The sequence below is a fragment of the Guillardia theta genome (genome assembly GCF_000315625.1).
Source record: "Guillardia theta CCMP2712 unplaced genomic scaffold GUITHscaffold_77, whole genome shotgun sequence".
Taxonomy (NCBI): Eukaryota; class Cryptophyceae; order Pyrenomonadales; family Geminigeraceae; genus Guillardia; species Guillardia theta.
Window position 1 is genome coordinate 204,729 of NW_005434597.1, and position 27,411 is coordinate 232,139.

The 27,411-nt window shown below is 53.5% G+C and overlaps 10 protein-coding genes across 10 annotated transcripts in view; 4 read left to right on the forward strand and 6 right to left on the reverse strand.

The window, feature by feature from the left end:
• The window catches only part of GUITHDRAFT_114662 (hypothetical protein), a gene marked incomplete at both ends in the record, with an annotated part of 4,173 nt that extends 427 nt beyond the window's left edge, over window positions 1-3,746 (reverse strand). Inside the window, 5 exons of the mRNA XM_005826150.1 lie at window positions 187-257; window positions 413-1,253; window positions 1,520-2,353; window positions 2,455-3,433; window positions 3,511-3,746. Coding sequence (XP_005826207.1) covers window positions 187-257; window positions 413-1,253; window positions 1,520-2,353; window positions 2,455-3,433; window positions 3,511-3,746 — 2,961 coding nt within the window. The remainder of the gene's footprint in view (window positions 1-186; window positions 258-412; window positions 1,254-1,519; window positions 2,354-2,454; window positions 3,434-3,510) is intronic.
• A 1,221-nt stretch (window positions 3,747-4,967) lies between these two features.
• Window positions 4,968-5,727, reverse strand: GUITHDRAFT_114663 (hypothetical protein; the record flags this gene model as incomplete). Its single annotated transcript, XM_005826151.1, has 5 exons — window positions 4,968-5,188; window positions 5,229-5,274; window positions 5,379-5,441; window positions 5,483-5,536; window positions 5,587-5,727. 5 exons carry the CDS (start codon window positions 5,725-5,727, stop codon window positions 4,968-4,970), a joined length of 525 nt encoding a protein of 174 aa, XP_005826208.1.
• A 565-nt stretch (window positions 5,728-6,292) lies between these two features.
• GUITHDRAFT_114664 (hypothetical protein) lies at window positions 6,293-8,255 on the reverse strand (the record flags this gene model as incomplete). Its single annotated transcript, XM_005826152.1, has 13 exons — window positions 6,293-6,339; window positions 6,387-6,438; window positions 6,543-6,635; window positions 6,713-6,790; window positions 6,892-6,981; window positions 7,110-7,158; window positions 7,203-7,267; window positions 7,417-7,482; window positions 7,542-7,611; window positions 7,765-7,910; window positions 7,964-8,038; window positions 8,083-8,140; window positions 8,188-8,255. 13 exons carry the CDS (start codon window positions 8,253-8,255, stop codon window positions 6,293-6,295), a joined length of 957 nt encoding a protein of 318 aa, XP_005826209.1.
• A 1,489-nt stretch (window positions 8,256-9,744) lies between these two features.
• On the forward strand, window positions 9,745-12,521 carry GUITHDRAFT_143638 (hypothetical protein; the record flags this gene model as incomplete). The annotated part of the gene is made up of 12 exons (XM_005826153.1): window positions 9,745-9,780; window positions 9,821-10,588; window positions 10,729-10,818; window positions 11,026-11,061; window positions 11,116-11,241; window positions 11,390-11,431; window positions 11,672-11,692; window positions 11,741-11,830; window positions 12,025-12,096; window positions 12,164-12,225; window positions 12,272-12,320; window positions 12,468-12,521. The coding sequence occupies 12 exons, from the start codon at window positions 9,745-9,747 to the stop codon at window positions 12,519-12,521; spliced, it is 1,446 nt and encodes a 481-aa protein (XP_005826210.1).
• Window positions 12,522-12,716: 195 nt separating this feature from the next.
• GUITHDRAFT_114666 (hypothetical protein) lies at window positions 12,717-14,283 on the reverse strand (the record flags this gene model as incomplete). Its single annotated transcript, XM_005826154.1, has 7 exons — window positions 12,717-12,788; window positions 12,833-12,876; window positions 12,924-12,974; window positions 13,176-13,261; window positions 13,304-13,369; window positions 13,434-13,583; window positions 13,634-14,283. 7 exons carry the CDS (start codon window positions 14,281-14,283, stop codon window positions 12,717-12,719), a joined length of 1,119 nt encoding a protein of 372 aa, XP_005826211.1.
• A 1,438-nt stretch (window positions 14,284-15,721) lies between these two features.
• On the reverse strand, window positions 15,722-16,578 carry GUITHDRAFT_143640 (hypothetical protein; the record flags this gene model as incomplete). The annotated part of the gene is made up of 7 exons (XM_005826155.1): window positions 15,722-15,786; window positions 15,834-15,899; window positions 15,956-16,055; window positions 16,112-16,201; window positions 16,256-16,396; window positions 16,443-16,507; window positions 16,560-16,578. 7 exons carry the CDS (start codon window positions 16,576-16,578, stop codon window positions 15,722-15,724), a joined length of 546 nt encoding a protein of 181 aa, XP_005826212.1.
• A 2,290-nt stretch (window positions 16,579-18,868) lies between these two features.
• Window positions 18,869-21,348, forward strand: GUITHDRAFT_154485 (hypothetical protein). The gene is made up of 19 exons (XM_005826156.1): window positions 18,869-18,926; window positions 18,999-19,059; window positions 19,108-19,256; window positions 19,309-19,390; window positions 19,435-19,517; window positions 19,574-19,627; window positions 19,686-19,716; window positions 19,774-19,843; window positions 19,893-19,936; window positions 19,987-20,085; window positions 20,152-20,238; window positions 20,348-20,437; window positions 20,486-20,530; window positions 20,588-20,650; window positions 20,703-20,763; window positions 20,814-20,863; window positions 20,937-21,035; window positions 21,111-21,194; window positions 21,247-21,348. Exons 1-19 carry the CDS (start codon window positions 18,892-18,894, stop codon window positions 21,259-21,261), a joined length of 1,302 nt encoding a protein of 433 aa, XP_005826213.1. The 5' UTR covers window positions 18,869-18,891; the 3' UTR covers window positions 21,262-21,348.
• Window positions 21,349-21,562: 214 nt separating this feature from the next.
• On the reverse strand, window positions 21,563-22,487 carry GUITHDRAFT_154486 (hypothetical protein). Its single transcript, XM_005826157.1, has one exon. The coding sequence runs from the start codon at window positions 22,449-22,451 to the stop codon at window positions 21,648-21,650; it is 804 nt and encodes a 267-aa protein (XP_005826214.1). The 5' UTR covers window positions 22,452-22,487; the 3' UTR covers window positions 21,563-21,647.
• A 566-nt stretch (window positions 22,488-23,053) lies between these two features.
• RPS24e (small subunit ribosomal protein S24e, cytoplasmic) lies at window positions 23,054-24,160 on the forward strand. Its single transcript, XM_005826158.1, has 4 exons — window positions 23,054-23,140; window positions 23,642-23,719; window positions 23,767-23,833; window positions 23,888-24,160. Exons 1-4 carry the CDS (start codon window positions 23,069-23,071, stop codon window positions 24,094-24,096), a joined length of 426 nt encoding a protein of 141 aa, XP_005826215.1. The 5' UTR covers window positions 23,054-23,068; the 3' UTR covers window positions 24,097-24,160.
• A 1,610-nt stretch (window positions 24,161-25,770) lies between these two features.
• On the forward strand, window positions 25,771-27,215 carry GUITHDRAFT_165010 (hypothetical protein; the record flags this gene model as incomplete). The annotated part of the gene is made up of 7 exons (XM_005826159.1): window positions 25,771-26,351; window positions 26,477-26,550; window positions 26,597-26,668; window positions 26,825-26,922; window positions 26,972-27,019; window positions 27,066-27,121; window positions 27,204-27,215. Coding segments are annotated over 7 exons (939 nt in total), but the record flags the coding sequence as incomplete, so codon positions are not given.
• Window positions 27,216-27,411: the final 196 nt, after the last annotated feature.

Below are 27,411 nucleotides of genomic sequence, written 5' to 3' on the forward strand. Positions count from 1 at the left end.
GGACAGAAGGAAGGAGAAGGAGAGGGAGAGGGAGAGGGAGAGGGAGAGGGAGAGGGAGAGGGAGAGGGAGAGACAGAGAGAGAGGGAGAGGGAGAGGGAGAGTGGGGTAAGGGAGGGGGAGAGGTGTTTTGGAGGCTCAGCGCTCATTTCATACAGGATGGAGGAGGGAGCCATGTGGAGTCATACCTGATCCTCCTCCCGGTAATCGAAGGTTCGTCTTAATACTAGGAAGTCTCCGTTGAGAACATCTGGAGCATCTGCAAGGTATGAGGGGAAGGAGGCAGTGGGGGGAGGAAGCGGATGAGAACGAAAGATTCAGACAAGATGGAGATGAGCAGGACAGGAGGGAGGATTGGGGTATGGGAGAGGGAGACGAAAAGGCGGAGAATAGGATGGGGAGGAAAAACATTACCTAAGTGAAACTCGATGACAAAAGGCCCTTTGAGGACAAGCTGAGTGGGCTGGTGGCAGAGGCGCTGGACAAGAGACTTTCTCTCCTCCTCTTCGGAGATCTGGAAGACGAAGTTCTCCACCAGATCGTCCCCGAAGGCCCAGGGAGATCTGCGAGGAAGTTCAAGTTCCATCCTCCTCGTCTCCCTCCGTATGCTCCAGCTGCCCCACGTCCAGCTGCCGTTTGAGTCAGCGTCGCCCAGCTTCTTCCTCACATCCTCCTTCAGCTCAATGGCCTCCTGCTGCTGCTGCTGCTGCTGCTGGCTCTCTTTCATCATCGTCATCTGAACGCGAATGGTGGAGACGTTGAGAAGTTCCACATGATACTCGTGCTCCGCACGTGAAGCGGCATTCCCACAATGCAAACGATCAAGGAGGAAACGATCGCAAGAGACCTGCTCCTGCTCCTGCTGATGCTCCTGCTCCTGCTGCTCTGACGTCCAAAGCTCAAACCTCCCCTTTTTCTCAGCCTCTGCCACCCTCTTCTCATTTCTTCCTACGTAAAAGTACGTCAAGCTCCCGTACCAACCCTCTGCCTGGTTGCTCTCCTGTGCATTCAAGCTGTTCTGCACGCTCCCGTGCTCCAAGCTAGCGACGAGCTGATGGTTGAAGGTGATGGCGTCTGCGAGCATGAGACGATAAGTGTGCCAAACATGCCCTTCGTCGCTGTCAGGAGGAGCCATGTGGGGATGGCGAATGTAAGGCGCGCCGTGAAGGGGCAGAGAGAAGTTGGCGAGGGCGATGTAGCCGTGAGCCGCGTTGAAGAAGTCCTCCGTCCCTGTCTCGTGGATGCTCTCGCTCACCTGTCATGATGGGAGTGAACACGAAGAGGAAGGGAAGAGAGCAGAGCAGGTGGGGAGGAAGTAGGACTTTAGGAATGGGGAACACGATGCTTAGCGGGGGAGCACGAAGTGGGGATGGAGAGTGAGTTGAGGAAGACGAGGACGAGGACGAGGAGGAGGAGGAGGAGGAGGACGAGGAAGAGGAAGAGGACGAGGACGAGGACGAGGACGAGGACGAGGACGAGGACGAGGACGAGGACGAGAATGAGGAGTATGAGTCAGCTCACCATACAATCCATCCAGAAGCGGTAGTCACCCTCGTAGAAACTCTCTCCTGCTCTTCCTACTCGACTCGTGATCTCCTGCGATACCCCGACTACATGTCCCCACGATCCCCGGCGGCGGAGGAGCTGAAAATCGGTTCCCCTCTGCGTGGCTGAAGGCTCTTTGTAGCACGTGTGGAATGTGCCGACAAGGTTGGGAGCGAGCGCGGAGAGCCAAGGCGGGTCCTTGACAAACTGAACCCGAAGACCGACGCTGAGGTTTAGCTCTTTGCTGCTGCTGCTGCTGCTGCTGCTGCTGCTGCTGCTGCTGCTGCTTTCGTTGTTGCTGCAGACGATTCTGATCTCTGCGGAGCTAAAAAAGGGCATTGGAAAGTGACTGTAGCCCAGGCGATCCTCATGGCCAACGAAAAGGGAGCGCGCGCGATGATTTTGCTCCAGCTGCGACCTTCTCGTCCAGAGGAAGAAGGCAGGAAGCGGAGCCTGTACTTGCGGCTCAGCTTCATCGTCGAAGACAATCTGGAGGAGGAGGTTCCAAGGATCCTCTACATCCTTGAGGTCGATCTGGATCGATAGAATGCATCCCTTTCCCCTCTCTGCCCACAAGACCGACGAGGAGGCAGCGGGCAGTTTGCGATCATCATCGACGAACGAGGTCGAGGAGTTGACGACGATGGAGGGGAATGGCAGATGTACGGCACCGACGTGAGAGAGGAGGCGGAGCGAGTCGACGAGGGCCTTCCTGTGCTTCACGGCCTCCCTCACGGCAACATTGATCGGCATATCCTCCTCCTCCTCCTTGGTGAGCCCGAAGCGGCGATAGTCTACATCCCAGTAGATCTGCGAGAGGAGAGAGTAAGACAGAGCCAGAACACCAGAAAAGGAAGGGGCAGAGAAGCGAGGGACGGAGCGTTATCGAGCCTCCTTTCATACAACTTCACCTTAGTAGAGCAGATGGTTTCTTCCTCGAGGCAGCGGACGGAGTCTTGAAAGATTTGCTGAGCATCGTAGGGAGGAGGAACAGCGAGCGACACTGTGCATCGATGGCGGAAGAGGATGGGAACCATGGAAAGGAACCCGAGGGAAGGGTCGCCGTAGCCAGCCAGGGGGTGCGAGAAAGGGGGAAGGCTGAGGGAGGTGAGGGTCTCGAACGTCTCATCCAGGTATGTCTCCCCGTCAACTCTCATCCTCACCCTCCAGCTCGGCCCTGAGCCGTTGGGAGCATCGAGGAGGGGAATGAAAATGCGGGTGATGAGCCCTGGCCCGAAGTCATCGAACAGCACCAGCTCCATGCGCTCCGCTCGGAGGAAGTGACTGAAATCGGGCATCCTCGGCAATCCCGAGTCGGAAGACTGGTGCATTGAAATGCTCCTCCTCCTCCTCAGAGGCATCAGGTGAAGGTTGAGGAAGAGGTCAAGGCCGAAGAAGTCAGCTTTACCCTCTTTGGTGCTATCCTCCCCCAGGCCCTCCTCCTCCTCCACCTCGAGATCATCGACCATCACGCACTGTGTCGGATCTTGAAAGCATGGTTTCGTGATCTTGTTTTCCTTGTTTGCCATGAAGAGGAGCGAAGCAGCAGTGGTATGCTCTGCTCGCTCATTGACTATGACGATGGTGAAGTTGTACACTACTCCTCTTTCAAGCTCCACCGTATTCATCGAAATGCTTCCTTTAGCATTCCAGATGTCAATGACATGCTGCCCGTTGAGCAGGACGCGGCCCGAGATGTCTCCCGCAAGATCTTCTATCCTGTATCCCACCCACACATCCTCCTCCTCCTCGAACACGTGCAGGTTTGGGGGAAAGTCGAAGAAAACTTGAGGACCCAAAGGTTTGTGGGCCCTCTCGAAGTCGATGTCGGGCAGGGTTCGTATGCAATGACCGTCGTTGGCCCTGATGTCGAGGTACAACATCACCTGTCTGAGGGCTGATAGTAAGCAGCAACCATGAAAAATCCGCCATGGCATGCAGAGGCAGCATATGGTAATCAATGGTACCTGATCTTACGGTGTGGACCAGCGAGCTCATCCGAGTGAAGCTCGATCAACCACTTGTAGCTGCCCGGCGGGAGAGCACTAGTCTGCGCTACCCAAACAAGATCGTGGTTGAGGGTCAAGGAGAGCATCATGGTCCCGTACTCGATCTCTTTCGGCGCTCCACCTCCTGAGATCACCAGAACTTTCGCTGATGCCATGGTATGGACTTCTCTTGGTACACCATACAATGGCCTCATCGCTGTTCCATGACAGTCAGAGGAGGGAGGAGGTCATAAGACAGGAGCCATGGAAGGATCCCTCACCTATGAAGATGGCCTTGGAGGAGCACAGGACGCTATGATTGGACGGAAAGAGTAACTCGACCTCCTCCTCCTCCTCCTCCTGCGCCCCTGCCTTCCCTCCATGAAGTTCATCTCCCTCCTCCTCCAAGCTTCCTAGCGCTCCTCCATCAACCATTACGAGGAGGAGGAGGGGGAGGAGGAGGAGGGGGAGGAGGAGGAGCCGGCGGCGGCGCATGGCGCCCACCAAGCAGAAAGTTTGCGGCAAAAGTTTGAAGTTTGATTATTCCCGAAAGTCTCAACTTTACTTTTAAAGATAGAAAGTTCCGATGTTCCAGAGTTGTAGTCACAGTTATAGTACGGTCACGATCGGCGAGGCCCCCGGGCCCATTATCAGTACGGTAGAGTATGGTAGTACCGTTCAATGCCAGGTACTCGCTCTTTACGGCAACTCTCCTTCGCTGCTGCTACCCGGCCTCCAATCAGGTTCTTGCAGATGAGCAGCCCAATGACTGATGGCATGCAGACAGTCAGCCTCGCCGGGGTCACTCCCGGCTCTTGGCAGGGGTCTTCCGAAGTGGCACTGAATACTGACAGTATTGAAGTTGGGGCGGCCCTTGAGAAATCCTCGAAAGGATACCTCTCCTCTCCTCTTCCTCAGATACCCGGAAACTCCTCCTCTCACATCTCATAGCTTGCAGTCGTTCTCCAATCCGATCGGACCAGGGGAGGAGAGTTGAGGTTGTGCCGCAAGTTGCCAGACATGTCAAACTTTCCCCCATCTTCATTCATCCCTTCAATCTCTACACCTCCCTATCCTTCGAATCTCTCCCTCCCTCCCTCCCTCCCTCCCTCCCTCCCTCCCTCTCCTGATCTCCCTCCACTCCTTTCATATCACTGGCAGTGTCCCCCTCTCTATCCCTCTCCTTCCGCCATGCAGCAAGATCCAGATCCCTTGGCTCACCTCCCCGCGGCAGGGTGATCGGGCTCGACGTCTGAGAACAGGAGGAGATGAACGCCCCTCCTGCTTCTTGTTTGATCCCTCCTCGTTGTGCTGCAGCCGTCTGCCGTGCATGTCCAGCAGACGTCCAGAGGTGAAGCCGCCGAGGTGGGAAGGAAGAAGCAGTGTGCAGGCACGAAGACGATGGTTGAAGGCCCATGACAGCCAAGTCCTGTTCGTCATGCACAAGAAGAAACTTGAGAGATGGTCGAGATCGATCCAAGGTCTTCGTCCTCCTCCCAGTGTGCCTCCTCCAGCATCCCCTGCACCTCCCCCAGCAGAGCCCAGCTCCGGCTCAGCAAGTACGCAACGACCCCGCCCGCCCCCTCCTCGTGCCATGATCGCCTCGGCTGCTCCCACATCTCGAGCTCGTCAGGCAGCAGCGACTTGTGCGGGGGCTCTGGGAGAGGGTTAGCAATGTTTGCACCCTCGACCCTCACCTGACAAGTCCTCCCACGCGCCTGCCGAGTATCCTACCTCCCTGCACTGACACAAGGTGGTGAGGACGAGGAGAGGAAGCGATGGTTGTTCGAGCAAGGAGCAGGGGACTGGACGGCTCAACGCAAGGGAGGAGGGGAGCAAGAACCTACCTCATGGCAATGCAGCCGAAACCTCAGTTGCTCCACCTCAGTTGAGCTCAGCAGCATGCCGTCCTGCCTGCTCCGTGAGCTTCATCGAGACAGATATGCTTCACCCTGACGATGCTTCGAAGCACCAGGTTCTCTCGTTGCACCCGCGCCAGGTCCGCCTTGACGTCTCTCAGATGCTGGTGTAAGCTCCCTACCCGCCTGCTAGCACGTTCGGCCTCGTCCCCCGCACGAAAGGCAGGAAGGAAGACGCGGCATACCTGCGCAGCATGATCGCCTCGCTCATGCTTCTCAGCTCCTCCTCTCTCCTCCTGTGCAGCAGCGACAGCTCCGTCTCTCGCGCCCCCGCCATCGCCGCCTCTCCTGTTTACTTTGGTAGACCCCCCTGCCTCAGGATCCGGTTCCCGGTTTATTTTCATGCACCCCCTCCTCCTCCTGCTGCTGTGCGTGTCGAGCACCGAGGCCTTCCTCCCCCTCTCCCCAGCATCTCCTTCTCCTCCTTCTCCTCTGTCTCGCAGAGCCTGGACCCAGCGCGCCCTCTCGCCCTCCCACTTGCAAGATGTTGGACCGGCTGTTGCGACGCTACTGACATCGGCTGCTGTGGAGGACAAGCGCGTCTTGTACACAGCGATCTACACTGCAGGCCATTCTCTCGTGCTCGTGCCCTTCCTCTTCTTCTGGAAAGTTGACGCGGAGACTAAGACGAGGACGGGGCTCATTGCCCTGCCATTTCTCGCTGCATGGATCGCGCTTCTGGGAGGATGGATCCGCTTCTGATGACAAGATGGAGGAGTAAGAATGAGGAAAGATGGAGGAAAGATGAAGAAGGGAGATGGAGGAGGAAGAAAAATCTTCTTGTGCGCGCAGGAGACATGTAGAGAAGTTTGACATTCCTTATTAACTCAGTTGCTACTCCTTCACTTGCCCATTTTCTCACGAATGATCGCCTCCAGCTTGTTGATGTCTACAGAGAATCAGGATTGACAAGTGAAGGAGAACATACTGCCGTACCTGCTGCAAACTTCCTCACTCCCTCCGCAAGCTTCTCGGTAGCCATCGCATCCTGTAAGACACGGGCAGTCAGCGGGGAGCGAAGAAGTTGAGCTAGCGATGGAGCATGGAGAGCAGGGAGGAGGGGAGAGGAGCGTGGCAGAGGAGCAGACGAACCTGGTTCATCTCCCAGCGGAATTTCTTCTCATCGACAAACACTTGCTGCATGTCCATACTTGTTGCCGTAGAGCTCTGCAGCTTCACAGGGACCTGGGCAAGCAGGTCAGATCCTGTCACTGCCCGCCCTTTCCGTCACTGTCTTGGCTCCTCCCTTCCTCCATCCCCACCTCATCGTTCATCTTGTCCATCTCTTGAAGCAGCGCAGGGCTGATCGTTAATCTATCACATCCTGTTAGCGCTAGGACCTGTGGACAGCAAGTTTAGAACCACCACCACCACCTCCTCCTCTTCCTCGTCCTCCTCCTTGCTTCCGTCCTTCGGATCCTGACCCTCATCCTAATCTCACCTCTCCCACGCTGCGGAAGGAAGCTCCCATGACTATAGTCTCATGCCCGAACTTCTTGTAATAGTTGAAAATCTTCTTGACCGACAGGACCTGACAACTCTCACATCAGCAGACATCATCACAATTGCTTTCAACTCATCGCGCAAGGAAGCAAATCAAAAACAATTCCTCCCTCCAATCATTGTCTCTCAACCACCCAGCGCAATCTCCCCTATTACCCCGGGATCTTCATCGTGCGAATATTCCTTCTTCTCATTGGCCTTGTACCTGACCTGACGTCATCGCGCAGGCTTCACATGCTCCAACTTTACCAATCGAGGATGCGACCCACAAACGGAGAGATCAAAGTTGCCTTGGCCTGTGCACACGCAACGGCCTGATGAAACGTCTCAGTATATGTGTCCTGTCCCGGGAATCTCCTGCGCTCCACCCCAACCTCCCCTCCTCAACCACATGACCTTCCCCATTCCCCTCCGCCCCCCCCCCCTTCCCCCAAAACCCCCACTCCTCTGCTCGCTGTCGCACCTGATAGAAGTTGAAGAGGAGCGTCATGTTGCACTTGACTCCCTGCTGCTCCAAGATCTGAGCCGCCTGTTCCGCAATGCCACGTCAGTCTTGCAACACTGAGGACTGGATCACACGGCCCCCACCTGAATCCCCTCCCACGTCGATGCGATTTTGATCAGAATCCTCTCCTTGGGCACCCCCTTCTCGGCGTAACTGCATCACCTCATGTTACAAAATATCCGACAACCTCCTCGTCCACGTCCTCGTCCACGTCCTCGTCCTCTTCCTCTTCCTCCCCTTTCGATCTGAAACACCCCAAACCTCTAAGGCTAAGGAGCCAGCCTCCATCCTCCTCTCCCAACTTACAGAGCGATAGTCTTGTGGGCTTTGGCAATGGTCCCCTGGACGTCGAAGGAGAGACGAGCGTCCACCTCCGTGCTCACGTAGCCCGGAACAATCTTGGTGATCTCCGTGCCGAAGGCAACAGCCAACCTGTCTGTAGCATCCGAAACCTTCGGAAGTTCAGGAGAGGAGGAGGCACGGGGAGCAAGACTCCCTCACAGACCTTCTCCTCCACAGTAGCTCCCTTAGCGCTCTTGATCGCTGCCTCCACCAGCGCGCTGTACTTGGGGTCGCTTACCTGCTTCAGGTCACTCCTCGCCCTCCTCCCTCCCAGCATCTCACCGCTGCCAAGATGAGCGAAGGGTTCGTCGTCGCGTCCTCAGGCTGCAGGCTGCGGATGCTGCAAACCCCGTGAGACGCCAGGGAGAGGGCAGCAGCCATGGCAACCTGTCCAGATCGCCTGTGTCGGCAACGATCTTTGTGACTTTCGCGAGCTGCTCTCGGCACGTTGGCATGTTTAACTTGACGATGCACGAAGGGGGTTCTCTGCAAAAGGAGCACCCTTCAGGGAGATATTTCATACAATCGCCAAGATAGCATCTGAGAAGGATGCTGGAGGGGGATCCAGTGCATGGCCACAGATCGGTCCAGTCCCAACAACTTTCACCATGCACACCCACAATCCCATTCCCTTCTGCGTCTCATCGATATCCTCAACGATGGTTCAAGTAAACCAAGGCCCCCGTCTGCTTGTCTTCCCGAATTCCCTCTCTGCCCTGTCACCCCACCCAAAAGTACAGATCACACTACCTACGAACCTCCCTATCATCACGAATCCCTCGAGTTTTCACTTCCTCCTTCTCCTTCTCTTGCTCCCAGCACCTTCGAGGCAGCTCTGTCCTCATCATCGACCTACCTATCCCTAGCTCACGCCCTCCTCCTCCTCCTCCTCCTCCTCCCTCCTCCTCCTCCTCCACGGGGGCCGATGACATCACCGTGACGCCTTTCGAACCTGCCCTCATCTCCGCCTAGTCCCACCCGGGACAAACATCCTGCACGTTGCAACCCTCTCTCTCATCCTCTTCATGTACACATATTGTTTTTACTTAGTACTCCACTTAAGAAAATACACAAGTAATCCACCCAGGTTTGTACTTGTCCCTGCCCCTCATCCCCAGAGTCCATTTTTGTTTTGTTTGAACTAAACTTTCTCTCCCCGAAATAGTAATCTAATTCCTACCCCACCACCGGTTGATACCCCCCAGTACCAGTACCATCCAAGATCCTACCCCACCACCTCAAATAGATTGTTTTGACCCAGAATATAACGGGTGCCTTCATGAGACTTTGGTTACCCACACCCACTGCAAGTCGCCCCCCACCCGAATTTTTTGAGGGTGGGGTCCACCCATACTCATAGCACCCCCACCCCCTAAAATCGAACATTTCAAACGCTACGCCCTGACATTTTTAGTACTGATTCACAGGGCGTTGACCACCCCCACCCTCAATAATCATTGAACATGTATACCCACCCTGACTAGCCGTAGGGGTACCCACCGAGGTACCCACCTGCTCCATTGAACAACAGGGCTATGAGGACTCTACTGCAAACTTCCAAGTTTTGAAATTCTGTTTCTCTTGTTGAAACTTTCTGTTTAAATAGAAAACTTTAAACTCAAGAGTTCACAGGAAAGAGAATTTGGCCCATGGCCATGCGAGGTGAGGCCGAGGAGGAGGAAGGAGGAGGAGGAGGAGGAGGAGGAGGAGGAAGCAGAGGCAGCCAGGACGAAATTAGGGGTGGAGGAACTGGAGGAGATAGGTATATGAGGAGGGACCTGGGATACCAAGAGCATGGTGAGCAGCATGAAAGGCGTTGACTTCGTCGGACTTCGGAAGGAGTTCAGAACGTGCAATAGCTTGGGATATATCGGAGAACTTTGTAGTAATCAGACGACGGAGAGAGCTGTAGAGACCTCGATAGGTCAGACAAGAGGACTAGACATGTCGTATGCGGGCAAGTTAGGAATAAGGGACATGGTTCAGACAGGTAGTTGATCTGACTTCGAATTTCCCGTAGGGCTGGCGACGCTCTTTTGCTGCCTCCTTGGTTTCTTGCCATGTCCGTGGCGCGGCGATCATCGAAGACCATTCGAGCACCTGGAACTCGGCGGGACTGAACGAGACGCTGGCAAGAGGCTTCGACGACGTCTTCCCGCAAGAACTTTTCGATCGGGTGGTCAACGAGGCCCTCGTGTTCGAGAAGTACGAGAAGGATGAGCGAGCAAAGGCTGCAGGAGGAGGATACATGCATGGTAAGGGCGGCACCTTCTGGAGGCCTCTGTTCAACGAGCATGGCGACTTCCTGAAACCGCGGTTCGCGATCGAAGCAGCGATCATCATGCTGTACAAGAACGACATCGGATCGTCGAGGCACCCGCGGGTGACAGGAGGAGAGTGGTGGGTGCAGAAGAGGTCGTTGAAGGAGGACATCGGCTTCCACCATGACAAGGACGAGGCCATGGCGTCGCTCAAGAGCACAATGAAGTTCCCCGAGGTCTCGACTGTGACCTACCTGCGAGGGGAAGGGGCGCCTACGGTGATCTTCAACCAGACGACGCCCGACGGCAACGCGCAGGTCCCCATCTCACCTCGGGAGGGCTTCCTCTCCTACCCCAGGGAGAACAGGCACCTCATCTTCAGGGGGAACCTCCAGCACGGAGTCCCCGCAGAGCTCGCCCCTGAGAACGGTGAGAGCGCGGTGCAGCTGCGGGGGAGGGGAGGAGAGAGGATCACGTTCCTGGTGAACTGGTGGGGCACGAAGCCTCTGGGGCCAAACTGCAACACGGTGAGGAAGAGAGAACAGGAAAGGTGAAGAAGGGAAGAAGCAAGGGGGAAGTGGAGTGGGGATGGGGAAGGGGAAGGGGGAGGGGAAGGGGGAGGGGAGGGAGCATGAGAGGATCGGGGGGTTAAGTCCAGGGGATGCAGGTGGGGACGAAGCTGGTGAAGCAGCTGGGGTTGTTTGACAAGGAGGGAGTCCGCGAGCTCTTCCCTGTCGCTCGTCTACAAGCAGCACAAGTCTAAGGCGGATCCAGTGAAGAGATGAGGTGAGGGGAAAGGGACTGCGAACTGCTGCTGCTCCTGCTGCTTGAGGAGGAAGAAAAAGAAGGGGGGGGGGGCGCTTGGGGGAGGAGGAGCGGGGGGAGCAAGGATCAGGAGCAGGAGGAGAAACAGGAGCAGGGCGGGGGAGGGGGACGGGGATGCAGCTGCTGACCTTTGCCGCAGATCCCCGAGAGCCCCGAGCTCGTGAGCAAGCATGAGGTAGAGCTCTGTGCACTGTTGAGCTAGCAGGGTAGGATGAAGTGTAATGGCTAGGTGGAGATTCCGGGAGGGGAGATGATTTTCTACACGCTCCCTCGGAGGAGGGAGCCAGGAAACCTGTACAGCATTACATGGCCATGGCACACGATCTTCGGCAACCTCTGCCGACTGAACCTCCAGGTCTCCTCCTTCCTCTCCTCCTCCTGCTTCTTCTTCTTCTCCTCCTCCTCCTCCTGCTTCCCCTCTCCCCTCCCCCCCCCCATCGTGTTGCCTCTCCCCTTCTTCTCTTCCAGCTCCATCATTCTACTCCTTACTGCCCATCGAGCAGGGAAACATGGTCCGAGCGCTCTTCTTCGAACCCCGGCCTAAGGTATTCCTTCCCTCCCTTGCTCTCTCCCTCAGCAAACTTGATTCTCCTGGAAATTCCCTTCCCCGCTCTTCTTCCTTCCTTGCCGTGCTCGCACTGTTCCATTACCACACCCCTGGTCACTGCCGCCTTCACTAGCTTCCTCGTCACAATTCTGAACCCTTCCATCTCATACCAGTTCCCCCCCCCTCTTCACCTCCTCCCTCTCACCTCCTCCGCACCTTCTGGCTGACCTCTACGCAGGTTCTCGTGTTCACTTATCAGGTCGAGCTTCGTATGCTGTCTCTGAGCTGCTGAGCCCCGAGGATCCAGGAGGAAAAAGTGTTGGAGTGGCTCAAGCCTCTCTCCAAGGAGCACGAGCAGGAGCTTCGATTCGTCATCGCCAACCCCTCCAAGACTTCGGTCATCTTTGTCCTCCTCTGCATATTCATCCTCCTCTCTCCCTCCCTCCCCCTCCCTCCCCACTCCTTCAGCCCTTCCTGCTTCTCACTGTTACCGACACCTCTTTCCTCTATCCGTCTTTTCCTTTCTGTCCTTCCCCTCAGTCTCCCAGCCTCCCAGTCTTCTCTCCTCTTCCTTCTCACCATGGCCTCCAGGATGCCCTCCGAGCCTTCGGGCTGACAGTTGCGGATGTCCCAATCGCCGTCATCCACGTCACTCAACCGCAGGTCTGCCATGCTCAACGACGAGGATGAGGACGAGGAGGAGCGTCAGGCTTTTTACCTTGTTGTGCAGGAGAAGAAGTTCTTGATGCCGTACAAGGAGAAACGAGAGGAGGAGGGAGGAGGGAGGAGGAGGTATCCACCAGCCTCCCTAGCGCAAGCGCTGACCTGAGACATGAAGGATGAAGCCCTCGGCCAAGTCTATGAGGAAGATGATCAAGAAGTTCAAGGTAACACTGAGAATAGCAGACCTTCTTGCTCCTCCTTGCACGCTCTCTCCGTTTCTTGCTCCACATGTCTCCTCCTCCTTCCCTCTCACTTGCTCAACTTTCGAATCCTTCCTCTCGATCATTTCTCAACTCGTGCTGTCATGACAGGAGGGACGTCTGCCTCCCATGGGGGGACAAGATGCTGACGACGGAGACAACTGAAGTTCGTGCCCACATTATTCTTTTCAGCGTCATTCGACTCTCTATGTGCGTGGCGATCGCCTCACGTCAGAATCCCAACTCTGCCTCCAACACCGTACGTCAAGCTCGTCTCGTTTCGTTTCTTTTGATTTTTCGAATCAATCCCTCATCTCACTCATGTTGATTATTCAAATTATACACAAAAAAACACGCCCTTCACTTGTCACGCCCCTGCCTTCGCCTTGCGGACATCCCTCCCTCCGCCGGCTTCCTAACCTCCTCAAAGTTCTGTGACGGCAGTGAGTTGGAGCAGCAGTGGCAAGGGACTGAACCTGTAGGAGGAGTCTGGAAGCGAAGTCGTATGCATCGTCCACCTCTGCGACATCGTTCACCTTCTCAGCATCTCCCCGCGTTACCTCACACCTGCCCAGTTCACTGCTCCTGTGATGACTGTCTTGGAAGAGGGGAAGATGCCTGCGAGACCGTAAGGGAGGAAGGGGAGACTTGTCACAACAAAAGCAAGAGGAAGTGTGGAGGACCAGGAGTATCCAAAGTATCCTTGCATTCTCAAATCATAGAAAAGCAGGCAAAAGGATGAGCATTGCGAAATTCGCAAGAAAAGAGAGAAGATGAATGGGAAACGGGCGGGGCAAAGACAACAAGAACTCATCTCACCGATAAAGACTTCTCTCTTCACATTCGTAGCGTCGGAAACAGAAGCGATCTGAGGAGGCTTGAAGAGGATCTTAACTCCAGCATACCTGTTCATCGTCAACTCACCACACCCTCCCGTCATCGTTGACCTCTTCTCCGGCGTGTATTCTACACTTTTTACACAATGCGAGTATTCCGGCCGTGAAACAACATCTCTAAAAACAAAGAACCAAAACAGGAGAGTGAGAATCATTTCATCATGGAAAGATCTGCTCTCACCTCAACAAGATTGGATCTAGAGTGTAGCCAACAAACGAGTACCCAGCATCAAACGTGCAGTTGATGTTGACAGTCTCAGGTGCTAGAACTTCCGAGAATTTAATCGGTCCATGGACTGCAACGTGCTGGCCGCTAGGCTCGCAAACGTGCCTGAGACAATTTCGTTACTCCTTCAAGCAAACATCCAAACAAGCAAAAACCGCTCGAAGACGGATGGGCCGTCGGGCACATGGTCGTATATGTTGTTCAAGGAATTTATCACGTGGCGCACAATCTTGTTACATGTTCCCTCATCCTTACATCCCGCGATTTGTAATCTCCCCGTCTTAAAAACTTTCACACTGATGTTTGGGTTGCATTGCATGGACAATCTCAGCTGAACTTGATGCGCGAACTGTCTCTTTGCATCCTTCACTTTCCCACGGCTGATGGACACGCTGCTTCCGTTCTCATCCTTGTACTGATACGACAGACCAACTATCCCCTCCTCCACATCCTCGTTCACGAAATCAGAGTCCATGAAGCACTCGCTGAACATCCTTAGATCTATTGAGCCATCATGCGGCGAGAAAAGATCAACAACAAACGCCATCATCGACACAACTGGCTCTCTGCAGGTCGGCTGCAAACCACCATCGCGCGTCTTGCGGGGGAAAAGCGCGAAATGCAACGAAGCTGCAGTGGATTCATGCTCAAGGGCCGAAGCGAGTCGCATCGTCCTCTCCTCATCCTCCTCGAAGTTCTTGAACAACCTGGAGACAATGAGCGTCTTGGAGGAGGCAAAAAACGCTGCACACCTCTTCATCTCCAGGTCCAACTGCTTTTCAATGTCTCGCGCATCGATCTCCATCTGAAACCCTCGGTCAACTCACGGGCAGACATTCACACTGAAAGGATCATGTTTTGGCTGGCAACATATCTTAGCACTTTAGATTTGTGCATGATCCATGTCTTGCTAGTCTAGTATCATTAGACCTAAAGTGTCCAAGCTCTCATCATGATATGGATACTTCGACCACAAAACGAGAGGCCGGCAAACCAGCGGGCCATGGACAAACTGCGCGCGGCAGCTTTCCCCCGATCCTCCTCCTCCAACACAAAGATGTCAACACCTCAACGGCAAATCTATCACTTCTTCTCTACCAACACGCATCCTCTCATGCATCTGTCCGTGCTCATGAGCCCGCGCGCCGGACGTTTGCTCTGGTTCCTCCCACCCTACACCACTGGCTTCATCGAGCCTTCTCAAGTCGCTACTTCGTTTGGATTCTACCATTCACCTGCTATACCTCATCCCTGCCCTTGTACTGATCTTGATCCTGTATGCTGTCTTCCCCCTACTCCTCCTCCTCCTCCTCTCCTCGCCTGCCACGCCGGCCTCCCTGTCTCCGTCTCCATTTCGCCACCCACCCACTGATTGACCCCACCCCTCACAAAATCAGTAACCCCTCCATTTGTTGCTTAAATGGGTTGAAGAAGACCCTGGCTCGCATGTAGACAGAAATTAATTAGTAGTACAATCGATGAATATTGAATCTTTGATATTCATATTTCTACACACTGGTACCTCCACCCCCTAATACCCACCTCCGCTCAGACCCTACCCCTGCAGAATGTTATTAAACTATCGGCTCAAACTACGGTACCAAGACCCTGCAGGCCCCTCGTCTTTATATTACTCACTTCTCGAGATTGTACGGAGATTATTCTGTCTGGTACTGCCAGATACGATCTCTTTACTGCAGGACTGTACCACAGAACACTTTTGAAGTTATAGAGGGACCCTCATCCCTCCTCAAACACTGTAGGTCACGGGGGCGGGCCCGCCGTCGCATCACCGGATCGGAGGCCGCCAGACCGTACAGTCTCGGCTGCGGCGGGACCGGCACAGTCACGACGGTGGTGCACTGGCACGGCACCCGGCCATCCTACAACTGCAATGTAACTTCCGTTGACTCAGTGAGCCTCAGGCCCGCCGCGCCTTGCCAAGTCACAGTCGGGCCCGGCTCGGCGGCTGCCAGTCGGGCGGCCGACCGGTGGCAAGTAGCCCGGGCTCGGTGGCAGGCCCGGCCGTACTACGGTAGTAGCTGGCGTACTAGGCTTGCCGCCTAAACCCTAACTTACTAAACCCTAAGGCTGTGCGGATGCCATCATGATGCCGCACCCCGGTGACCGTACACTACACTGACTACTGTGACAAGTACTTGAAACGGCGTGGGCCTCGAGTATCACGGTAAGTCAGTGGGAAAGTGAATACCGCGAAAGAGGCATGGCATTCAAAGTTGACACTACTTCTTGCCCCTATTCTTAGCGAATTGACGAAGTCCGTTCTTCCAAACTTCTTCGGTCATTCCTAAGTAGCAGGTCAGTACCAACTTAAAGGGAAGCAGAGGTACGCACCTCTCGGAGTATGGATGCAAGTGACTCCCAAGGGCGCTACGGTGTGGCAATTATGGGCCTCGTTATCTGCGGGCTCCAGTCAACCTCCCGAGAGCGATCGCAGAGGGTCAACAAGGCCCGACCAAAGAAGATCATGTCTTCGTAGGGGATCCCTGTCTTCTTGTGAATGTTCCGGAAATGCGTCGACTTGGAGGATTTGAAGATTTCCTTGATGTCGACGACCTGTCGGCATGCCGGACATCACAAAAAATCTTGGAACGACTGACATGTTCACTCACGGATTCGAGGGTCATTCCATCTCCAATCTCAAAGAGCCTCATGCATTCGTCCGCCCATGTGGGCTCGTCAGTGCACGAGCAGTAGGCTATCTGACCAACGCTCGCGTCAACCAAGATACGGAATAAACCTTGTTAGCACACTACCTTGGCTCCCTTCCACCTCGGGCTTGTTTTGATCTCTCGGAGGATCTCTGCAGTGTTGCCCATCAGATAGCATCGTGTTCCGGATCGATCGGTCAGAGTCTTGTCGTTGTTCTTCTTGAAAGGAGATCCTCCTCCCCATAGCTGAGAATCCCAGTCATCCCCAACCTTCCCTTGCCAGAAAACACACCTGATACATCTCTGGGTACCACAAGGTAGCATCTAGATCAAAGGCAACCACTTTAGGCAGGACTTCTGGGATGCATGACATCAGTGCTGAAAGCTTCCAGTCGGGACAGCTTTGAACCTTGCTTGTCTGCAGCCATGGTGAACAGGGCCCTCTTGCCTTGGCAGCTCTCTTGGAAACTATTGCACTCCGATCCCTGGAACAATATCCATTATTTGCGGCAGAGAACCAGGAAGGAGATCAAATGTTGAGTTTTACAGTGTCAACTTGCTATTCGATACATCACACCGAACCCATCTCGCACCTTGGAAAGAGATGATAGCAGTAGGATTCCCAAAAAACTTCCTGCAGATGTTTCGGTGAATTTCCTGTAGTAGCTCGGAGTTATCGAATTCTTGAGCGCAATGGATGAGTGTGCAGAAAATGCTGCAACTGGTCTGCTCAAACGCATTCAACCACGAAGCAGGACGGAGGCCAAAGAAACTTTGAGTAGGCGCGTGAGGAGAAAAGTTGACGAACCGTGGGCGTCTATAATCAAAAGAGCGGTGAGACAGGAGGTGAGAGGATAGGGAAGAAAAGGGAGGAGAGGAAAGCTTGAACTTGTCCAGATGGGAAGGAGGGAGGGGGGGGGGAGGGGAAAGGGGAAGGGCACCGAACAAGCAAGAGGCTGCTTGCTGCTTTGCAAGGATCCAATAATATTCCAAGGAACTTTGCAAACTTTGAACTTTAAGAAAATGTTCCGGGAGCCTCGAAGTTTCAGATTTGAAAAATATCTGAAATTTCAAAGCCCTCGTCCCCCCTCATCACCGATTTTCTATATCAGGACAAGTTTGTCCTGACGATCACGGGTGGTCAGCAGCCTTGAGCGGCTTACAACCAGGGGGTACACAAAGGGCTGCTAGCATCTGAAATCACCCTTTTTCGAGATTTTCCCACCCCCTTACTTTTCGGTTTCGGTTGGAACATCCCCACCATTCAGGTTACATCCACCCCACCCCCAGCACCACCCCCACATACACAATTGACCCACCACTTAACCCGACCGATTGTAATGATAATGAAGATACATTCGGTGTACCCCCACCCCTGTATTTCAACATAAAATAACCCCTCCATAAGTGCCTTTGTTGACTTGGAGACTTTCACCCACCCCCCTCGTATGCACTAGGGCTAATAAATCCACAAAAAAGAATGTAAAAGACTTTTATGACGACTTCTGGGTTTACAAAAAGCGTGTACGAAGTGAAAAAGTCATCTGGTACAAATAGACACGATATATGTGTATGAATTCAACACATTTTCATAAAAGACAGTAATAATGTACATAAATCTGATACAAAATTACTAAAATAATAATATTTTAACATAGCTGGTACAGCCAATCTTTTTGAAAAATTGATTTTTAATGAATTCAACTTCCGGAACATGCAATCATGATGGTCTCTGGAATCGACTACCCCTCCTCTTCTCTCACTACCTACCCACCCCCTGTAGTTAACCCCTGTACCCTTCGTGACCGACGCTATGCTGAGCACCCCATAGTTTAGCTGCACGGATTCTGTACCCCTACCCTGCAGGATCCCCTGCTTCACTACCCCTTGTTGCGACTTGACTACCCGTCCTTTGGACCGTGCCCCCTCTGGCTCCTTCATTGGTAATTCACTACCCCCCCGTTGTCCTCTCAAGAACAGAATGGGGGGGTAGGGGTCATGTCTCCCTCGGACGTTACCCATGCTGGAACCCAGCGCTTAGTGGCATTCTCGAACCAACCTGATGCTCTCAAGATTTCCTCCCTCCCACGCCTCCCCCCCTCTACGATCTGATTCCACCGACTTCTCTGTTCTTTACCTCTCCCTCCTGCCACCTCCCCCCCGAGGTTCTGACCCCCGAACATTTCTCAATAATTTATCACCAACAGCTACTTGTACTCCTCCCACCCTCCCCTCTCACACACCTTTACCTTGCCCCAGCCTCCTCCTGACCTTCCGCCATCTTTCTGATATGATACATTCCATTCATCTTACAGCATTTCACCGGCTTTTGATCGCTTGAGGCGATCCAAACTCTTCAACATCGTGTGTCCTTGATCTGCCTGCCAACCTTGCTCTTGTTATCATGCCCTCTCTGTTGTCGCGAGCCCCTCTCTATCTCAAGTTCTCTCTTGTCTCTTTGGAATTCATCAAAGATTGCCGCTGCTGACAATGTTTTGGCATTCATTCTTCATGATACGACTCTTTGGAATGAAAGTGTTGAAAAGATAATTTTCTGCGCTGTCTGTCTCATCATGAATGGTCGTTGAAGTTGGCGCTAGTTGCCACCGCTTCGTCTTTAATCAAAGCACATAAGAATCAACCGCTATCGCTTCCCGCTGATTATTTAGCCTTCTTTTTATCATGGCTGTTCGGCTGGCAGAGGGGTTTGACCGTTGTGTCCAGGCATCGCGCAGTCTGAGATGGAGAAGTACGAGTTAGGAGCGCCTCTCGGAGAGTAAGTCGCGCATTCTCTCTCTCCTCATCCATCTGTCCCAACTTCGAACTCGATCCCCTCACTCTATCGCAGGGGAGCTTTTGCTGTGTGCAGGTTAGGGAAGAGCAAGGCCACGCCAGATCTAAAAGTGGCGGTGAGATGAGTGCGACAAAAGCGTTCGAACATTTTGATCTCGCAACAGGTCAAGACAGTCTTGCGATCGCATCCGCACTTTGACATGAAAGCGCTGAATCATGAGATCACAATTATGAGGGCAGCAAATCACCCCAAATGTATTGGGCTAATCGAAGTCATCGAAGACAAGCAGGCCGTTCACTTGGTCGAGGAACTGTGAGACAGAAGCTCGGTCCAATCTCTTGTCTGTCTTGACGTGAGGTTCTAGGGCTTCTGGGGGCGAACTGTTTGATAGGATCGTTGCTCTCGGCCGATTTACCGAGAAGGACGCGGTGTTCCTGGTGCACCAGGTATGGTAGTGGGGTCACGGTGGTTCGCCTCAACCGATCTCCAGGTGTTCGACGGCATCGCATACCTCCACTCGATCGACATCGTCCATCGCGACTTGAAGCCTGAGAATCTCCTCATGGTCGGCAGGTACTCAAGTTTACTCGTACTCTCCTTGTGGTCCTTGGCTTAGGATTCGTTGCCAGGGATGAGTCGGACCCTTCATACATGCAAATCAAGATCGCAGACTTCGGGCTAAGGTGAGAAATGTGGTCCAGTCGGCTTGGAGGGCATACGTTGATGTTCATGCTCGTCCAGTGCCATGAAAGCCAACGCCAAGTCCGATGAGGTTTGCCAGCAACTTCGTTCTTGGTTCACTCGTGGTTGACTATTGTGGTTGTTGCAGGAGTGGAGCAAGGAGATGAGGGAATTCTGTGGTACACAAGACTACCTGGCACCGGAAGTCTTCAAGATTGGTCAGAAAGTCGAACGAGCCCTCTAGTTTCCTTACACGTTCCTTTTCAGCTGCCCTTGGCAAGAAAGCTGGTAACTTACAGTACGACGCCAAGGTGTGATGGTCTGTCTTTTCCCTTCCTTGTCATGATCTGGATTTGGACAGGTCGACGTTTGGTCGGTTGGAGTCATTTACTACATCATGTTGTGCGGATATCCTCCTTTCTACTCGGAGGACAACGACATGTTGAAGATGATCCAACAGGTTGGAAAAGTGTCTGTTTGTGCCATGTCACCGCCATCTGCACCTGCTAACATGCAAACCTCTCAGATCATGCACGCGAAGTTCAAATTCCATTCCCCCAAGTGGGACTCTGTCTCCTCTGACTCCAAGGATTTCATCATGAAGTGCCTGACGGTATGGATGAAACCCACGTCAACAGTTTCCCAGGGATCCTCATCAACTTGTTTCTGAACTCCTTACCTTCCTGCCTGATTGTTTGCTGCGCTTGCTCATCAGTGTACAGGTCGACACTTCAAAACGGCCGTCAGCTGCTGAGTGTATGAAGGATCCCCTCTTTGCTAACAATCATGTCTTCTCCGAACAAGCTCTTGACGTGTGTTCTGCTTCGCATGTTATTCTCATCTCAACACTTGTCCCTCAGGTCAAGGATGATCTGCGCGAGTTCTTGTCTAAGCGCAGGAAGAAGGTGAGAGATCTCTGCTCTTGCCGCAAGATTGTTGTCGGGTTTGACTCTCATGTGAAGGTGCTCGGAGCGGTCAAAGCTATCGCACGCATGGAGACAATCGCCAACTTCAAGTTCTTTCGGGTTTCCCTTGCTCTCAGTGCCCCAATGCATCCGATTGACTCGTGGGGTTCAGGATCCGAAAGATCCTACACAGCGCGAGGCTGAGAGATTGTTCCGCACCATCGACAGCCTTGGTAATGCTGCGCCTTGGAGTGTGGCCCCCTGGTAGTGACGGCGATTTAAGGGAACAGCAACGGCTTCTTGGAGCTGTACGAGGTCATCTTGTACATCCAGGTGAGACTGAAGCAGAACAGGAGAAGGGAGGGAGGGAGGGCAACATAGACATACAAACTGACTTTCCGTGCAGGAGTACATGCAGCACATGTTCTACAAGAAGAACAGCATGGGGGACAACGTAGTGGATGAGAAGAAGCTGAAGGACTTTGCATCAAACCTGAGGAACTTGGTAGGGAGGAGGGAGGGAAAGAGGGGCTGGTTGAGGGCAGGAGGAGGGAAGGAGCTTGCATGACGGTGCTTCAAGGTTGACACGAACAAGGACGGAGCCATCTCCTTGGAGGAGTTTGTTCAAGGGTTCGTGACGTGGAAGCACTTCATCGAAGAGCAGGTGCTGTCAAGACTTGAGGAACAGGAGGAGGGCCGAGTTAACGCCATGGCAGGAGAAGGCTTCGTAAGCACTCGGGACGGGATGACTCTAGACTCTGTACTATTGGCGTGTAATCTTTCATTTTGATTTTGTGCATAAATTAATGATTCCTCGGATCGAAGAGAAGAGAAGAGAAGAGAAGAGAAGATACTTTCCAAATTCGCCCACAGGAACATGACTGAAGATGGATGAGATGGATGGGGAAGGAGAAAGTTCCAAAAGCGATTCAGTGCGATCAAAGTGCTATACTCGGGTTGTTATCGCTTCCTCGATGCTCTCATCAAAATCTCCCTGCGTGCTCAATCTGATCCAGAAGCAAATGACTTGCAGAACTATTACACTGGTTTATTGAGAAAACTAGAGGGGGTGAGAGGGGAGCAAAGTGAAATGGGAAAAATTGGGGAAAACAGTCACCTACTTCTTGGACGACTTGAGCAAAACTCTGTCGGCTTCTAGTCCATTATCGTGCAACTTCTTCTCAGCTCTTTCAACCCTCTCGACTTTCCTAGTCTTCTCCGTGTCCCACACATTCACCTTGTTAGGGATTTCACTCAGCTTGGACGTCTTGGCCTTGGTGATGCTGGAAGACTGCGTCTTCTTGGCCTCCATCCTCTTCCTGTATGCCGCAGCTTTCAACGTACTCATCTTATCTTCTGCCTTGATGCTTTTTGGCACCGTCTCGGCCGCCTCCACATGCAGCTTATTGTAGTACTTCTCCAGATCATTGCGAGCGTTGAACCCAGTGAGATGCTTGGTGAGCTTGTCCTTCAGACGGTCGAGCTTGCGCTCCTGCATGTGCTCCTGCTCCCGCTCCTGCTCGTACACCTCATGGAGTGAGATGGCCTTGGTCTTGGCGCTCTCCGCCTCCTCGTCGAACTTCTCCCACTTGGCAAACGACTCGCTGGACTTCAACTTCAGCTCCGCAAGCTTCGCCTTGGTGGAGAGGATCTTGTCTTGGATTCTCCTGGTTCTTGACTCCCGCTTCTTCCCGTTCTTTGCATTCATGCTCTTCATCAGCTTCTCAATCTCCTTGTCGCTGACGGCTGGAGTAGACCTATCCGACTTATCCGCTTTCTTCCCTGCTGCAACCTTCTTCTGAGCAAGCACAACGCCCTCATCCTCGGAGGAGGAGCCATACAAGATACCGTCATCGCTGCTGATCACAACCACAACAACCATCGCCACCGCCAGTATCGTCATCTTCATCCATCCTGCCATTGCCCCCCACCGCATCATCATGCCCCTTCGCACCGCCAGAACCCTCTACCTACCCTCCCAATGGGGGTACCCCACAACATTGTACCCCCACCACTGAATTTAATACCCCACCTGATGAATATCAAATTCTTTCATATGAAATTTACCGGTAATCAAACGCAAATTGAAGTACCCTACCCATTATTATGGTATAATTCTTTGATGTACCCCTTCCTAATTGATGAGGACCATCATGTTTACACACCCCCCTTTTCCTCTGAGTATTAACCGGTGTGAATGACTCAAAACCACCCCCTCCAACCCCCTCCACACTACCCTATTTTTCGACTCCATCAACAGGGGTCATGGACCCCTATTATGGACCCCCCTCTTTCGAACGAAACTCACCGGTGCTAACAAAACCAATGAGGGTAGGGTAGAAGAATTATACTATCTGTGGTAGGGTGATCGAGTCTCATGATACTAATATGGGTGGGTATATTAAGTATTTAATGGGGGTAGGGGGTAACACATCTCAGTCCTCGATGAGGTAGGGTATCAATTGAGTAGGGGGGTGGGGTGAATAACGATTGAGTAACAATTTTTTTTTGGCGGCACGAGGCAAGGGGAAGGCGATCATGTCGGAGAAGAGCTGCACGATCAGGACAAGGAAGTTCATCACCAACAGGCTCCTCGAGCGCAAGCAGTTCGTGAGTTCTTCCCTCCTCTCCCTCTCCTATCCTCCTCCTCCCTCTCCCGTTCTCCCCTGCTCTTGGCGCTGTCTGGTTGTGAAGTGGTGGGTTGGGAGTGCGGATTTCAGGATGGTGGTGACTTGTCCACTGAAGTCTATGTCTTTGCTGTGGACGGAGGGCTCTAAGCAGTTTGATGACGTGATAGAGAGTATGGAAGCAGAATTGCTGTAACTTCTTGAAAACCTTCAAAGCTTTCATTCGATAGTGCGAGCTTCTCGCTCCCGAATCTCTAGTTGACGTTGATTTTCGTTGCCTATTGGGGAGGGGTGTGAGGAACAATGGCGTCCAGTGCAAAAATGTGCATCAAACTTGCTGTGTCTTGGTTGACTTTCTCCTTGCGTAGTCTATAAGTGGTTGAATTGCGATGTACTTGTCTTTGTTGGTTGTTTGGTACATGTGGCACCGCCCTTTCCTGATGCATATCTCTCCCGCTGTCCTATCCTAAACGTCAGTTCTCAGGTCATCGACGTCCTGCATCCTAACCGCGCCTCCGTCTCCAAGGAGGAGCTTAAGGAGAAGCTTGCTAAGATCTATAACGTATGATGCTGGCGAGCTCGTGTTAGGTTTAGCTCATAGACATGCAGGTACAAGATCCGAAATGCATCTTCTTGTGGGGATTCAAGATTGCCTTTGGTGGACAGAAATCAACTGGTGAGATACGGAGCAGCTGCAGTAACGTGACGTACTCACGCTTGTGACCTGCAGGCTTCGGTGTGATCTACGATAACTTGAACGCCGCCAAGAAGTCGCTGTCTAAGCACCTTCTTCTTCGTGAGGGAATTATTCAGAAGCAGGCCGGAAAACTTGCTCGCAAGGCTGGCAAGGAAAGAAAGAACAAGGTTAAGAAGGTTCGCGGCAAGGAGAAGGCCGAAGTTCGCACTGGAAAGGCCGTCGCCAAGAAGAAGAAGGAGTAAAGATTTTTTATTGTTAGGCTCTGGTCGTGCTTCAATCCAGGTTTTAATGAAAACAACCAAAACCAATCATCTGTAATCAGATTTTTGTTCACCAACTGACTCAAGCTGCTCTAGCAGTAGGCAACTTAAGGTCCGTTTCAGTGTCCCGCCGGCTAACTTAAGCCGTCAACTTGATCATCATGTGACAAGCGCCGGGCCCCAGCATAGAAGGATTGGCATGTAGTACCGGGTCCGATCACCGTCACCCAAACGCCCGAGTTCGGTCACCTTGCGGCCCCACCGTCACGGCCGGCGTGCCGCGTGTGCGGTCACGGTGACGAACTTCGGAAAGTCGGACTACTAAGCCTTAAACTTGAATGGCACTGAGTCAGGCCCACGGTACGAGAATCAGAGATTGGCAGGGTGACCGTCGCCGGGGGGCGGGCCGCGGCAATCATGGCAGGACTCCGGTCCGACCGTCCGGCTCCGAGGCTCGGTAGAGGAGGCTCACTGAGTCAGTTCAGTGACCCTGCCGGCGCCGGGCCGGCCGCCGCGGCGGGCGGGCCCGGCACTGGGTCACGGGTTCCGGGCCCTCAGTATCATGCCAGGGCACGCGGCCGCCGGTGACTGCGCCACTTGTCACGGTCGGCGGACTCCCAGCCGCTGAGCCGGGCCCGGCCGCTGTACGGTAACTGGCCGGGCCCTTGACCGTCGAGTCGGACTCTCACCATCATGCCACCGCCGGCCGGGGCCGGCGTGACAGCCTGAGTGAGCCCGGCCGCCGCGAGGCTAGCCTGGCCGCACTCCCGGAGTCCGACCGCCGCGCTGAGGCATCTGATCCGACGGATGCTGTGTGATCGGATAGATGTACCGTTACATATCGTTACATTGTTTTCTCCTGGTGAGTAGATGAGCAAACGCTAGTAAAAATGTAGGTAGGGGTGGGGCAGATAAGAGAAGGAAGAGGGGAAGGTGGGGGTACATTGCCTAGGATACGGAGGCTATTTGCACGGGTGGGGTAGTGGTAGGCTCGGGTATGGTAGGGTGGTGCATTCAGTTAGGTCGTTGATCTAGGCAAAGATCTGGGGTAGGGTTATGGAGATGGGGGGGTTAAGGGTATTTTTGGTTGCATGTGTTGAAGCTAATGCACTGATATTGTGATTTTTATAATAAATATCATATGTAATATCGAGCATGTAGCAAACATAGCCTCCAGAAATGAAAGGGTTAAAAATTGCAAGGTGGGGTGATCATAAAAAGCAAGCTAACAGGTAGGGTGGGCTCGTTCTGTTGAAGATGCCAGGGATGGGGAAAAGGATGCGAAGTAGGATGGCGAAAGAGCATGGAAGAGCTTCCGGAGTAGAGAGAAAACTTGAGAATCAGGAGAAGAGTCGATTGTTCCTCTCAGTATCAGGACAGTGTTGATAGTTTAACACTGAAAGAAGCAGATACTTCTTGTTAGTCGCGAGCGTGTGCGCTCAAGGTCCACTTTTCCAGGGAGATGGAGGTTGGAAGTGCAAAGGTTGTCCCATGAGCATCCGGAGACTTACATTGTATCCTTGTGTGAGGGTTGTAGAAGCGAGCAGAACCCATAAAGGGTAGAAGCCTTCTCCTCTTGACTGCTTTTGCGGGATTCTAGACCATTGCGACGTCCAGAACTCGAACTGAAAGCTTCCTTTTCACAGGGAGGATACGATGACAGCAGGTCATGACTATCGGCCAGTGACAGTGTGCGGATCAATACGACCATCCGACATTGTACACCGCAAGAACCTGAAGACAGCTAACCATGAAGCGGAAGAGATGGATAGGAGGTGCCATGAAGCAGAGGTGAACGAGCAGATCCAAGACTTCGAGCACAAGCTCGGCTGGAAGATGAGGAGCAACCTGGGGCCACGATGGGAGGAGCGCCGTGCGATGGAGCTGGAGGAGGAGAGGATCATTGGGCTGAGGAAGCAAACCCCTCTTAGGCCACCGAGCCCCGCTGGCTTCTACGACTACCAGATGCCGCAGACAGCAGGAAGTGCACAGCTCGAGCATGACATGATGGAGATCGCATCCTTCAGAGGAAGTGGAGGCATCGATGTACAGAGCTTCGACGGAGGAAACGTGATCCCCGATCGCCCTGACACAGGGTATGAGTCCGTCCGGTCGGTACACATCGTGACTCGCCGCTCCCTCCGCTCCTCCTCCCGCCACACAGAAGCGAGCGGCTCTTTCTTGCGAACAGGGAGGACAAACTCTTACATGCTCGGCTCCGATACGCCTACTGCAAGGTGCCACCCCTCTCTTCTCCGAGAAGCCCCCTCACCCCTTCCCACCTTCCTCCTGCGTACCTCTACCTTCCCGCCTTCCCAATCCTTGGCTTCCCCCTTCCCTCCTCGTCTCATACCCTCTGCAGGGCCACTATCAAGTGGTGGACTTCGCAGAGCATGCTCGAGCCTATCTTCATGCCGGCATCGCAGACTCAGCGAGGTCTGTCCTTCTCCTCTCACGTCTTGAAGCTCACTCCCTCCTGCAGTCTTGCTCTCCCGCCTGCAGCCTGCCATGTTGTCGCAGACCAACGGATCGAAGCGAGCAGCCACGTGGGAAGGTGAAGAAAGTCCTTTGCTCTCTCTCCCCTCTTCCTCTTTGTTGCACTTCCCTCGTCTTCTCTTCCTTCCTCTCTCAACTAGTTGTCTGCTCCTCTTCTGTTCTACTCCTCGTTCCAGTCTTCCTCTCATCCATCCTCGTTCTGTTCGTCCTACAGATGGACCCGGCCGGCGCTTCTGGCGGGTACAGGAGAAGAACCTGCAGGCAGCAGTGAGGAGGACGGAGGCAGAAAACCAGCTCAACGAGCAGATGAAGGTGAGACGATCGTTGGTTGGAGGGAGCGTGTCTGATGTTGCATGTGTAGGGGGACAAGCTAAAGAAAACCCATGACAAGATAGTCAACACGCTGAGGGTATCACTCCATGGCAGCTGCTGGCAGGTAACAGGCAGGAACGCAGGTGAGGCACAACCGGGCGGTGAGGGAGGCGACGAATAGGAAGGAATACTACCCGAGGTCTGTCGATTGCAACGTCTCTGTCATGCATCCTTTGCTTCTTGTTCCCTTCGTCCTCTCTTTCTTCTCTTACATCGCACAGGGCCAAGATTTTTGCCGAGCACCGGTTCATGGAAGTTTTGAAGAAGGAGCAGGAGGAGCGGGAGCTCAGGGAGCTCAACATGGGTATGCTTCGCTCATAGTCCCTCTCAGTCACACATGACCGCTATATTCCGTTACATCTCCAGCTCAATGTTCATGTCTCTTCCTTGCTATTTCACATTTCTCCTCCCTCACCTCCTCTCCCCTGC